The sequence below is a fragment of the Scyliorhinus torazame genome, chromosome 26 (genome assembly GCF_047496885.1).
Source record: "Scyliorhinus torazame isolate Kashiwa2021f chromosome 26, sScyTor2.1, whole genome shotgun sequence".
Classification (NCBI taxonomy): Eukaryota; Metazoa; Chordata; class Chondrichthyes; order Carcharhiniformes; family Scyliorhinidae; genus Scyliorhinus; species Scyliorhinus torazame.
In genome coordinates this window covers 19,388,358-19,401,278 of record NC_092732.1, presented here as the reverse complement: position 1 = coordinate 19,401,278, position 12,921 = coordinate 19,388,358, and the positions used below count along the sequence as shown (strand labels likewise).

At 47.5% G+C, this 12,921-nt stretch overlaps 1 protein-coding gene across 1 annotated transcript in view; it reads left to right on the top strand.

Moving 5' to 3' along the window:
* Positions 1-1,797: 1,797 nt before the first annotated feature.
* The window catches only part of LOC140402846 (probable G-protein coupled receptor 139), a 31,176-nt gene continuing 20,052 nt past the window's right edge, over positions 1,798-12,921 (top strand). Inside the window, exon 1 of the mRNA XM_072490470.1 lies at positions 1,798-2,056. Coding sequence (XP_072346571.1) covers positions 1,882-2,056 — 175 coding nt within the window. The 5' untranslated portion in view covers positions 1,798-1,881. The remainder of the gene's footprint in view (positions 2,057-12,921) is intronic.

Sequence of the window (12,921 nt, the reverse complement as noted above, 5' to 3'; positions counted from 1 at the left end):
TTGGTGCATTTGAGTGCTATACTGAGAGTTTGGTGACTGGGGGAGTTAGGCGAGGAGGGAGTAAGGTGCTCCTTTCATTTTGTTTCCTGCATTTCCGCAAAGAGTGAAAAGAGAGCCAGGAGTTTACAGAGAGTGCAGCTTACTGGGAGCAGAGTCGGAGGTCCAGTTGGTCCACAGGGCAGCTACATTCTGTAAGGTTAGAGGGGATAAACCTAGGCCAGTTGCATGTTCCGCCTGTAGGATGTGGGTGGTGAGGGATACCACCGGTGTCCCCGCTGACTATACCTGCGGGGAGTGCACCCAACTCCAGCTCCTCACAGACCGTGTTAGGGAACTGGAGCTGAAGCTGAATGAACTTCGGATCATCCGGGAGGCAGAGGGGGTGATAGAGAAGAGTTACCGGGAGGTAACCACAACCAAGGTACAGGACAAGAGTAGCTGGGCTACAGTATGGGGAAAGAAAACAGACAGGCAGACAGTGCATGGATCCCTCGTTGCCGTTCCCCTTCAAAACAAGTATACCGGATGCTGTTGGGGGGCGGGGGGGGGGGGGGGAGGGGGGAAGACCTACCGGGGGAAGGCCCTAGCGGCCAGGTCTCTGGCACTGAGTCTGGCTCTGGGGCTCAGATGGGAAGGGGGGGGGGGGGAGAATAGAAAAGCAATAGTAGTAAGAGATTCAATGGTTAGGGGAATAGAAAGGAAACTCTGTGGTCGCGAGCAAGACTCCTTTTGGACACTAAAGGCAATTTAGCATGGCCAATTCACCTGACCTGCACATTTTTGGACTGTCGGAGGAAACCGGAGCACCCGGAGGAAATCCACGCAGACATGCACAGAACGTGCTGACTCTGCACAGACAGTGACCCAGCAGGAATCGAACCTGGGATCCTGGCGCTGTGACGCGACAGTGCTATCGACTTGTGCTACCTTGCTGCTCTAATTGCCCCTTCGTGTCCAAAAGGAAAAGGGTGGGTACTGAGTTATTGGGTTAGGGAAGGGGCTTCACCCTCGGTGGGGAGTCTTTCAAAGTGTCGATGCAGACTCGATGGGCCAATGACCTCCTTCTGCACTGGAAGAATTCTAGGTTCTGCGAATCATGCCGAAAAATAACCTAATCTCAGACTCACTACAAACATACCACTCACTTTCCAAGGGAAATTTCAAGATTATGGTCAAACTCTCAGCCATGAACCTTTCCATCACTCACCGACTCTCACACACACCGACTCTGCCCCGCCAGGAGCATTGAAGACCACAGGACGTGGGTCACTGTCTGTGTGGAGTCTGCACATTCTCCCCGTGTGTGCGTAGGTTTCCTCCGGGTGCTCCGGTTTCCTCCCACAGTCCAAAGATGTGCAGGTTAGGTGGATTGGCCATGATAAATTGCCCTTAGTGTCCAAAATTGCCCTTAGTGTTGGGTGGGGTTACTGGATTATGGGGATAGGGTGGAGGTGTTGACCTTGGGTGGGGTGCTCTTTCCAAGAGCCGGTGCAGACTCGATGGGCCGAATGGCTTCCTTCTGCACTGTAAATTCTATGATAATCTATGACACCACTTCTAAACTGGGAGAATATTCTCCTCTGTTCTGACATGAAAAGTATTGGATTGAAAGGGGTTAACTGGCCCTGTTTGTTCAGTGACTAATTAATGTGAATCTCCATGGAGCTTAACTGTGTCACTGCAGGCTTTCCGTCTTCTTATAATAAGCGATTCCTTTCAACGTGCTTTCACACACTGTCAGCGGGAGCATTAACTCCAACACTGACAGAGACCAGCGGCTTCAGAGAGACCGAGAGGAGGGATCAGAATGTGAAAACAATCGATTGGAACATTAAAAAAACAGATCCGAATCTGGCAACAATCAATCGGAGCGTTAAAGCAATGGGTGAGAATCTGACATCAATCGATTGGAATGTTACAACTGTGGTTCGGCGTTTCACCTATGGACTTTATTGGTTTACTCATGGTCGGAATGTATTAAAATGGAGGATTGGATATGCACTCGAGATTATGCAAGCGGGATACTTTCCGATCCTGGGTATTGTTGGTATCCCTGGTAAGTCTCTCTGTCCAGTTGTTAATTCCAGAAACTCTTTACAACTGTATTACTGATCTTGTCCTTGACTCTGCCCTGTTTGCTGCTGTTCCGGTTGAGTCGCTGTACGCATCTTTTAAATTTACTGCTAAATGCTATGTGTTTACCCTCTCCTCTGGATCCTAGTGGAATTGTTGCCATGTCCCTATATGCAGCTAATAAAATTGTAATCCCCTTTTCAATGTATGACTCTCCTTTGTGTTTAATTCACGGGAACATGAACGATGACTTCAGACCAACTCAAAGACTCTGTTGCCTACACCTGACTCCATTCCGATACCTCAGGCTGGTCCACACTGATTACCACCTCTGTTACCCTTTAACCCTGAGCAGATTTCTGACCCCATATCCACCCCATCATTAATTCTGTCCACTGACACCTCCGAAATATCATCCTCTGGCTGACCGCAGCTCTCAATCCGAATTCCAGAATCGCTTATTCCAATTCTCTGCTGACCAGCCTCCCAGTTATAAAGCTGCATCAAAGCTCATCTTAAGCTCTGCTGTTCATATACAATCTCTGACCAAATCCACTTCACCCATCACCCTTGTGCTCACTGATCTCGATTACCAGCCGCTCAGCAAAGGCTTAATTTTCTGACTCATCTGACCCAATCACTCCATTACTTTGTAAAACAGAATGCCTCACCCTCTGTCCATTTCCCAACATGTGTTTGCTTGCTCACGTTTAAACAGAGCCTGGACACCCCCCCCCCCCCCCCCAATCTTCCCGCACACAATGTCTCTGAAACAAGTTTCACTAATACAGCTTCTCTTGTCCCTGTGCCGTGAAAATATCGATCCATAAATAGTGCAGCCACGCTGCTGGTCACATCCAGTGTGTTTTGTCCATCTCCCCATGCTGGACAGATATCGTGTTGTGGTGTATCCAGATAGGGCAGGTAATGTGAGGCAGCTTCTGAATGTGACATCAATGAGTAACCAATTATCTTTTTCCAATTAAGTGACAATATATCGTGGCCAATCCACATGCCCCCCAAATTTGGGTTGTGGGGGTGAGACCCACACAGATACGGGGGGAATGAGCAAACTCCAGAAGGACACTAACATGGAGCCGGGATCGAACCCGGGTCCTCGGCGCAGTGCAACAGCTACGCTAACCACTGTGCCACCCAATGAACTGTTTCAATCAATCTAGCAGTCTCTGTGTTTGAATTTCCCTATTTATGTGTTTCAATTCTCTCTCAAATTTGTCACATTCCATTTGCCCAGATCGCCACAACGTGTTGCCTTTAAGAATGTGGGCAAATCCCGGTTTGTAGTTAATTTCTATCCTCAGTATCACTCCATTATTTTGATTTTGTGTCCATAGAGTCACTGGTGCTGGTGTGACAGAGTTGAGAAAACATGAAATCCTGTCGCTTCAGTTCCTGGCGTCTCCCGTGTGGGGCTACGTGATGGACAGTGGATTTAAGCAGCTCTGGCACATGTGTTTGAAACTTGGTCCGTTCCTCTCCACTCAACACCTTAAGATGTCATCACAATACCAGGTTAAAGTCCAACAGGTTTGTTTCGAATCACTAGCTTTTGGAGCTCAGCTCCTTCATCAGGATTGAAGCCTTTAAGTTGGTGTTGTGAGACCTCTTACTGTGCTCACACCAATCCAACGCCGGCATCTCCACATCACTGAACACCTGTGTTAGACACTGTCAGCTGAACATGTGTTCAGCAACAGGATGAACCCCCTCTCGTGTTATTATAAATGATCCAGGGATATAACTTGCAGCAAAGTGGCTTTTGACTTACTTCTGTCATTGCACGGTTAGTGGAGGTGCTGTGGATGGGTTCCAGGAGGTTGTGTTAAAGAATGTTGCTGTCTTTCATTGTTTCTAAATATGGCTGTCAATATGGTCGCCTTCCTTATTTCTAATTACGTTTACTTTAGAGTCGCCAGATATCTTTCGATACCGCCACAAGGTTCAGACCCGAATACTGACCAAAACGTCGGAACACCAGTTAGTTAGTTCAAAGTCAATATTATTTATTTACATACACAGCGATATGTAATCATGCACGAAACACTACAAACTAAACTTTCACTACTGCTAAAGCCTATACTTAGCTTCGGGCGCCCACTCAGTCAGAGGAACAATGGCCGTTGTTCGGTTCTGAGGCTGCTGCCGTCGACGTGGTAGAGGGGAACAGCTAAGGTCGTCCGTCTGGTAGCGAGCATTGACCTTGGACTTTTTTGCTTCTGGTGTAGCTCGTGGAAGGGTCACTCCGCTTTGAGAGACGATTCCAAGCGAGCGATTCTCTCTTGGGGCCTTCATCTTATACCCGAAGGGGGCTTCGCGCGCTTTTGGGCGGGCCTTCAACGGCCCCAATCAATTGGGCCATTTCTTGATCATTCGCATTGATCATGACCAATAAAAGGGTGGGTGGCCTGATGGCTGGGCGTGTCCTAGGTGGCCGTTCGCCTGCTTTGTTTTCTGCTTTCAGTTTGGGGAACAGGCGCCGCGAGGTCTGGGGCCAGATCGGTTACTTAAGTATCTTCCTTTGTTCCGGGAGATGGGCCATCCATATGCTAATGAGCCTATAGTTTCAGTCTCGTCTGGGAGCTGTTTCTCCAATATTCAGGCAGTCTCTGTGCCTGCTTGCTTTATTAACATTGTCCATTTTCCCCTGCAATATTTGCAAATGTCCATTTTGTATTCTGGAAGTGGCCATCCCAGATGGCTACCAACCCTCCTTGTGATCCTCAACGCGAAGCGTGAAGGATCACATTACCGCATCTTCTTTGTTCTCCTCCTCAGTTGGGCACCCATAAGCACTTGACAGGCTCTACACTGCTCTGTCCTCTGAATTGAAATGTTCCCTAAATTTCTTTATGTACATACATCATTATAAAATTATATGGGGCGCTATGACATTCAAGCATGCATTACTAAATCAAATCACTGGAATCTCTAACTGTCCTTAACTAAACTAGCCTCAATCAATCAAAAAAAATTACAACATTTTAAACTGTACAATAGCAGCAACACAGGTCTCTCTGGCTTGGCTGTCAAGCGCAGGGTTTAACATTTCTTTATTCGAACGAAACGAACACACACAAAGAAACGGATGTACTTTAATTCACGAAAAGGGGTTGCGGGGTTTGTTGAAGTCCGAAAATAGGGGACCTGAGAGTATATATTGGGATGCGGGAGGCTTTCCACTGCCATTTCCTGAGTCTAAGGGTCTGAATGATACTGCAGAATATCGCCAGTAATAACAGTGCTTCCACAATGTAGGAGAGGGAATACCAGGTGATGAACTTGTCACACCAGGTCGGTGTATCGGTAACTATCTCGGGACTTAGTGCATGGCAGGGGTGGGATACATTCACGGACTGTGTGGTAGGGGTCAGGGGGGTACCGTCCGCGCGCAACTGGAGGGAACCCGCTAATATCCAACTGTAGAGCATGATGGTTGTCTTCATCTTTCCTTCTTTCTGTCTTCTTCTTGAGGCATCTGTGGTTCCGGAGTTCTGTGGACACAAGCATAATTTCTGTTATTACCTTGATTAAGATCTCGTATATCTGTCTGTCCTTTTATTACAAATTACCCATTATAATTGGTCACCACCTGTGACTCCCTCATTTAAAAAAACAAAAAACAATTATTTGGGGCAAGGCATCCGAGAAAAATACTGACACAGTGCGAGCCGTATCGCAGCCTGTGTGATCTACCATCCTAGTGTTTGGAGATGTAAATAGCATCTGGAAGCAACCTCTGGGTTGCCATAAACAAACAAAGGAGTTGTGAACTTAAAGAGTCACAATGGGGTGCGTATGTGCCGCGGCGGGTAAGAATGGGTTGACTCCCTGATTAGGACGGTAATCAGTGCCATATGTTCTCTACCCGAGCGTAGCTGACCGGAGGGGGGTCCTCAGGAAGGGCGGGGACCAGTGCCATTTCTCCACTGCCTGAGCGACCGGCAAGAAAGGAACGAATATGTGGTCGTCGTGGGGGCTGCCTCATATGATTACCTTCGAATCAGAAGAGTAGCTATGATTGGTTGTCTGCCGACAAACTAGTTCGTCAAACAGCCATTGGGCGTCAGAAGGATAGTTCTGCCTGCATCAAGATGTGGCGTGGGGCCATGAAAACTTTAAATTGACAAACAACATTTAACATTCACAATAACGAACAAACATACATTACAAACATGGTGCAGGTTCCATCAGAAATGACACCGTAACTCTCCATCGGTTCCTTTTTACCATCATCTGGACTCCTCATTGCTCTAAAGCGAAGAGTCGCAAAGGGATTTGTTTGGTGGGAGTCAGACTCGATATCATCATCTTCTCCCGGCTGCCATACTCTTGACTGGAGAAGGTTTGTTAAAGCTGCGTGGGGTGGATTGGGGCCCATTTCATCATTCCGGATGAGCCTGATCGAATTGTCTCGGTGCCAGAATCTTGTGTCGAGGTTGGAGCTGCAAGGGCTGAATCCGAAATCGTCGGGTGCTGGGTCTCGCTCAGGGGCTTTAATGTATGTAATCTCGAAGAGGTCGCTGGAATCATGTTCAGTATCGCTGGGAGTGGGGCCTGGTGCAGGGGTGTAATGGTAGCGTGGTGTGGTGGGGCTGTCGTCATCGCTATCGCTGTCGCTGTTGGTTGAAGGAAGGGAGAGGCGGAGTCGTGCGTCTGGGGGTGGAGTCCAAGTCGTGTCTGAGGATGGGCTGGTCAGGTTGGGGAAGGATAGCAATACGTCGTTCGCGGGCGGGGCGTGGTCCTCTGCTGCTGCAAGTGAGATGTAGTGTGAATGGTTGTTCTACGAGCCATAAGCCTTAAGCTGGTTTACGTGAAACCACGCAGACTTGCCATTCGGATAGGTGATCTGATACACGGAGGGGCTGACTTTATCTGAGATAGAATACGATCTGGAAAATTCCGGGGAAAGGGAAGAACTGGGTTTGTATAGCGATAGCATCACTTGCTGCCCTACTACAAACTCGGTGGTGTGTACCGTTTTATCAAAGCAAGACTTGCTTTGCTTCTTGCGGGTTCCTAGCCTGACGGCTGCTGCAAGCTGGGCGGCCTTCACATTCTCAAAAACTGTTGTACTGCTTTCTCATGCGTGAGGGTGGTGACCGTGGGGCGAGCCAAATCCAGTCCTAATACATATTCTGTCCCTTTCATGGGGCGTCCGGTCATGAGGGAGTGGGGATGCATCCGTTGGACGAGGATAATTTGTTTCCAATGAACATTAATGCAAATGGGAGAACTGCGTCCCAGGTGCTGTTGTGCTGTTGCACCATTTTTCTGAGGGTGGCTTTTAGAGTTATGTTCATCCTTTCTACAATGCCGTTTGATTGAGGGTGGTAGGCTATATGAAACTTTTGCTTTATTCCGAAAATTTTCATCACTCTTCCAGTAAAATGGGAGCCTTGATCGGACTCCATACTGCGTGGGAGGCCCCATCTTGTAAAGATGTGCTGGGTTCGGATTTTAGCTGTCGTTTTGGACGTGTTTGTTCTGGATGGAAAAGCTTCCACCCATTTTGTGAAGGTGTCGATGACCACCAACACATACTTAAAACCATTTCTGCAGCGGTGGGGGGGGGGGGTGCGTATGGGTCCTATATAATCTATTTGCAAATTCGACCAGTGGCCATTAACGGGGCGGGTGTGACTAAGCTGAGCCTTTCTTGCATATCTGTCCGGATTGTTCTGGGAACAGATCAAGCATTTCTCAATGTAATGGGTAACATTGGCTTTTAACTCAGGCCACCAGCAGAGAGGTCTGAGGTGGGCTAGGGTGGGCTCAATGCCCTTGTGTCCATGATTGTCATTGAACTGACAAATAATTTGATGCCTGTCCTGGCTGGGGACTATATAAATGCTGTCTTTTAGAATCACACCGTCATGTGCGGTTATCGCGTATTTAAACTTAACATTAGCGGCTGGGAAGTTGCATTTTTAACCTTCCCTGAGCTTCTCATCTTCCTTTTGAGCCTTTGCCAAATCTTGAATGTTGGACTGTGAGACCTGAACCGCGTGTATTGGCGCGCTTTCGGTGGGTGGGGGGGGGCGGGGGAGGGGGGGGGGTTTCCAAAAGTGACCATGTCTGGATACTGACTTCGCTAGGGCGTCTGCTTTAACGTTACCACGGCGGGGGGCAAGAACGATGACGACTTCGAATTTGATGATTCCATATTTACGGTCTTTGGCCATTTTCAGAATATGTTGGAGTAATGGGGCTGAGCCTCTTGAGATGAATGACAACATTGCATTTGCTTTCTTAATTACGGACTCAACCTGCAAGTTTACCTTTAGAGAATCCTGAACTCGGATTCCCAAATCCCTTTGCATTTTAGCATTATGAATTTTGTCACCGTTTAGAAAATAGTCCATGCCTCTATTCTTTTTTCCAAAGTGCAAGACCTCGCACTTGCCCACGTTGAATTTCATCAGCCATTTCTTGGACCACTCTCCTAAACTGTCTAAACCTTTCTGCAGCCTCCCCACCTCCTCCATACTACCTGCCCCTCAACCTATCTTTGAATCATCGGCAAACTTAGCCAGAATGCCCCCAGTCCCGTCATCTAGATCGTTAATATATAAAGAGAACAGCTGTGGCCCCAACACTGAACCCTGCGGGACACCACTCGTCACCGGTTGCCATTCCGAAAAAGAACCTTTTATCCCAATTCTCTGCCTTCTGCCTGACAGCCAATCGTCAATCCATGTTAGTACCTTGCCTCGAATACCATGGACCCTTATTTTACTCAGCAGTCTCCCTTGAGGCACCTTATCAAAGGCCTTTTGGAAGTCAAGATGGATAACATCCAGTGGCTCTCCTTGGTCTAACCTATTTATTATCTCTTCAAAGAACTCTAACAGGTTTGTCAGGCACGACCCCCCCCTTACGAAATCCATGCTGACATGCCCTAATCTGACCCTGCACTTCCAAAAATTTAGAAATCTCATCCTTAACAATGGATTCTAGAATCTTGCCAACAGCCGAGGTTAGGCTAATTGGCCTATAATTTTCCATTTTTTTCCTTGTTCCCTTCTTGAACAGGAGGGTTACAACAGCGATTTTCCAATCCTCTGGGACTTTCCCTGACTCCAGTGACTTTTGAAAGATCATCACTAACCCCCCCACTATTTCTTCAGCTATCTCCTTTAGAACTCTAGGATGTAGTCCATCTGGGCCCGGAGATTTATACATTTTTAGACCTCTTAGTTTCTCTCGCACTTTCTCCTTTTTGATGGCTACCATATTCAACTCTGCCCCCTGACTCCCCAGAATTGTTGGGATATTACTCATGTCTTCTACTGTGATGACTGACGCCAAGTACTTATTTAGTTCCTCAGCTATTTCCTTGTCTACCATCACAAAATTATCAGCGTCATTTTGGAGCGGCCCAATGTCAACTTTTGCCTCCCGTTTGTTTTTAATGTATTTAAAGAAACTTTTACTATCATTCCTAATGTTTCTGGCTAGCCTACCTTCATATTTGATCCTCTCTTTTCTTATTTCTCTATTTGTTATCCTCTGTTTGTTTTTGTAGCCTTCCCAATCTTCTGACTTCCCACTACTCTTTGCCACATTATAGGCTTTCTCTCTGGCTTTGATGCATTCCCTAACTTCCTTTGTCAGCCAAGGCTGCCTAATCCCCCCTCTGATAACCTTTCTTTTATTTGGGATGAACCTCTGTACTGTGTCCTTAATTCCTCCCAGAAACTCCTGCCATTGCTGTTCTACTGTCTTTCCCACTAGGCTCTGCTCCCAGTCGATTTTCGTCAGTTCCTCCATCATGCCCCTGTAGTTACCTTTATTTAACTGTAACACCTTTACATCTGATTCTACCTTCTTTCTTTCAAATTGGAGATTGAATTCTACCATATTATGACCTCTGCCTCCTAAGTGCTCCCTTACTTTAAGATCTTTAATCAAGTCTGGCTCATTTCATAACACTAAGTCCAGAATGGCCTGTTCCCTCGTGGGCTCCATCACAAGCTGTTCCAAAAAGCCCTCCTGTAAACATTCAATGAATTCCCTTTCCTTGGGTCCACTGGCAGCACTATTTACCCAGTCCACCTGCATATTGAAGTCCCCCATGATCACTGTGACCTTGCCTTTCTGACATGCACTTTCTATTTCGTGGTGCATTTTGTGCCCCCGGTCCTGATCACTGTTAGGAGGCCTGTACATAACTCCCATTATTGTTTTTTTTGCCTTTGTGGTTCCTCAACTCTACCCACACAGGCTCCACATCATCTGACCCTATGTCATTTAGTGCTATTGATTTAATTTCATTCCTAATTAACAAGGCAACCCCGCCCCCTCTGCCCACCTCCCTGTCTTTTCGATAGGTTGTGAATCCCTGGATGTTTAAATGCCTGTCCTGAACCCCCTGCAACCATGTCTCTGTGATGCCTACCACATCATACCTGCCAGTCACAATCTGGGCCACAAGCTCATCTACCTTGTTCCGTACACTGCGCGCATTTAAATATAGCACCTTTAATTCTCTATTGACCGTCCCTTTTTGTTTTCTTAGTGTGGTGGACCTTGGTTTACTGAGCCTTTCCATACACTGTATAATATTTTGTGGGATGGGGACTATAGTAACCTCTCCTGAGTTTTGTCTTTTCGTGCTTTTTTGTATTCCTAAGAAGCTACGCTTCCCACTGATTACTTCACCTCTTGGTTCCCTGACTTCCCCTTCCCACTCCCACCCCACCCCCCCAATCTTTAGTTTAAAGTCCTATTGACCACCCTATTTATTATTTTCGCCAGAACACTGGTCCCAGCTCGGTTCACATGGAGACCATCCCAACGGTATAGGTCCCCCTGTCCCAAAACTGATGCCAGTGTCCCATGAAAAGGAACCCCTCTTTCCCACACCACTCTTTCAGCCACGTGTTAACTTCCCTGATTCTTGCCTCCCTATGTGAATTTGCACGTGGCTCGGGCAGTAATCCGGAGATTATGACCCTTGAGGGCCTGTTTTTTAATTTGAATCCTAGCTCTTTATAATCTCTAAACAGGTCCTCTTTCCTAGACTTGCCGATGTTGTTGGTACCGACATGGACCACAACAACTGGATCCTCCCCCTCCCTCTCCAGTATCCTTTCAAACCGGTCAGAGATGTCCCGCACCCTAGCACCGGGCAGGCAACATATCATGCGGGACTCTTTATCCTGCTCACAAAGGATACCATCTATCCCCCTGATAATAGAATCCCCTACAACTACAACTTGCCTATTTACTCCCTCCCCTTGAATGGCCTGCTGAACCTAGGGCGCTTCCCTGCGCGTCCTCTAAAAAATACCGCAAGGGGTGATTCTTTTCCCATTTAAAACTGTGGAGGAGCCATCCACATAGATTCTAAGGGGTAGCATGTGTCTGTGGGCTGGGGTCTCTGAGGCGTGATACATGCTTTCCTGGGGGCTGACTTTGGTATAAAGGGTATTATGTTTTGTGGTGATGATCTCACACTCGTGTTGGGTACCTGCATATTGTAAGTTATCGGCGAGGACATTTTGGTCTTGGGTCTCTTAACTGTTATGTCCTGTCCCTGTAAAAGAAGGTCCAAACCGCTGCGTGGATTTGACTGACTGTGCCATCTTTAAGTCGACCGTCTAATAATAGCTGTGTTGAGGTGTGTTCAGTGAGAATGGTGATGGGGTTGAGTCCTGTAATGTAGGCAGAAGTACTGTACTGCCCAAAAAACTGCGAGCAGGTGCATTTCGCAGGCAGAAAATCCTTGCTCGAGAGGATCTAACACGCGTGAGGCGTATGCCACGGGGCCTAATTTATCATGTCTTTCTTGTAGGAGCACGGCCCAAAGGGTTCGGTCGGTGGTTGCGACCTCAATTGCGTACGGGGATAGTGGACCTGGGACCTGTAATGCGGGGGCTGGGCTGAGGAATCTTTTTAAAGCGTCCACGGTATCCGTGTGCTCTGGAAGCTATTCCCAAGGTGCTTGTTTCGTGAGAAGTTCGGATGGGGGCATTGCCTTTGTGGCCAACCCGTCGATATGGTTTTTGCAGCAGCAACCAGTCCTAGAAATGAACGGAGGGCTGATTTGACGATCGAGTCGATTCTTTTCTGCTCGATCTCGCGTTTGCCAAGTCTGATCACTGTACCTAAGTAAATCACTTTTTCCTGTAAAATCTGGGCGTTCTTGGGGTTTACGTGATAGCCAATTTGTTGCAGGAGTCCTAATAATTCGGCGAGAAGCTAAATGTGCTCTCCCTTTGTGTTTGTCTGCAGTAGCAGATCATCTACATATTGGACCAGAAAATCGGGTCGGGGAAATTTTGCTGAACCATTTGCCAGCTGTCGGTGGAAAATGGAGGGGGAGTTGTAGGAACCTTGTGGAAAGCACGTCCACGTATATTACTGTCCCTGGAATGTGAATGCGAATTCATATTGGCACGCTTTATCCAATGGATTGGACCAAAAGCCGTTGCTAATGTCCAGAACCGAACAAAAAATTGACTGTAGTCCCTGTTTGAGCATGGTCTTGGGACTCGTTGCTACGGTGGGGGCTGCTACTGCGATTACTTTGTTCAGTTCCCGGTAGTCAATGGTCAGTCGCCATGATCCATTGGGTTTCCTGTCTGACCAACACCGCCCGTTGCATATCCTGGTAGGCTTTGTCATATTCGGACTGCAAGCTGCTTAAATGGGCGAGACAAGACTGGTGTGCCCGCTTCGCATCCTCCATCTCTTTCTCCCTCGCCGCTAACTTCTCTCTGAATTTCTGGTTCTCTCTCTCACTTCTGTTCACAGCTCCCTCTTGTCTCTGTCCTCAATCTCTCTACGGAGCGTCCTCACGATCTCCTCTGTGCCTCGCAATTT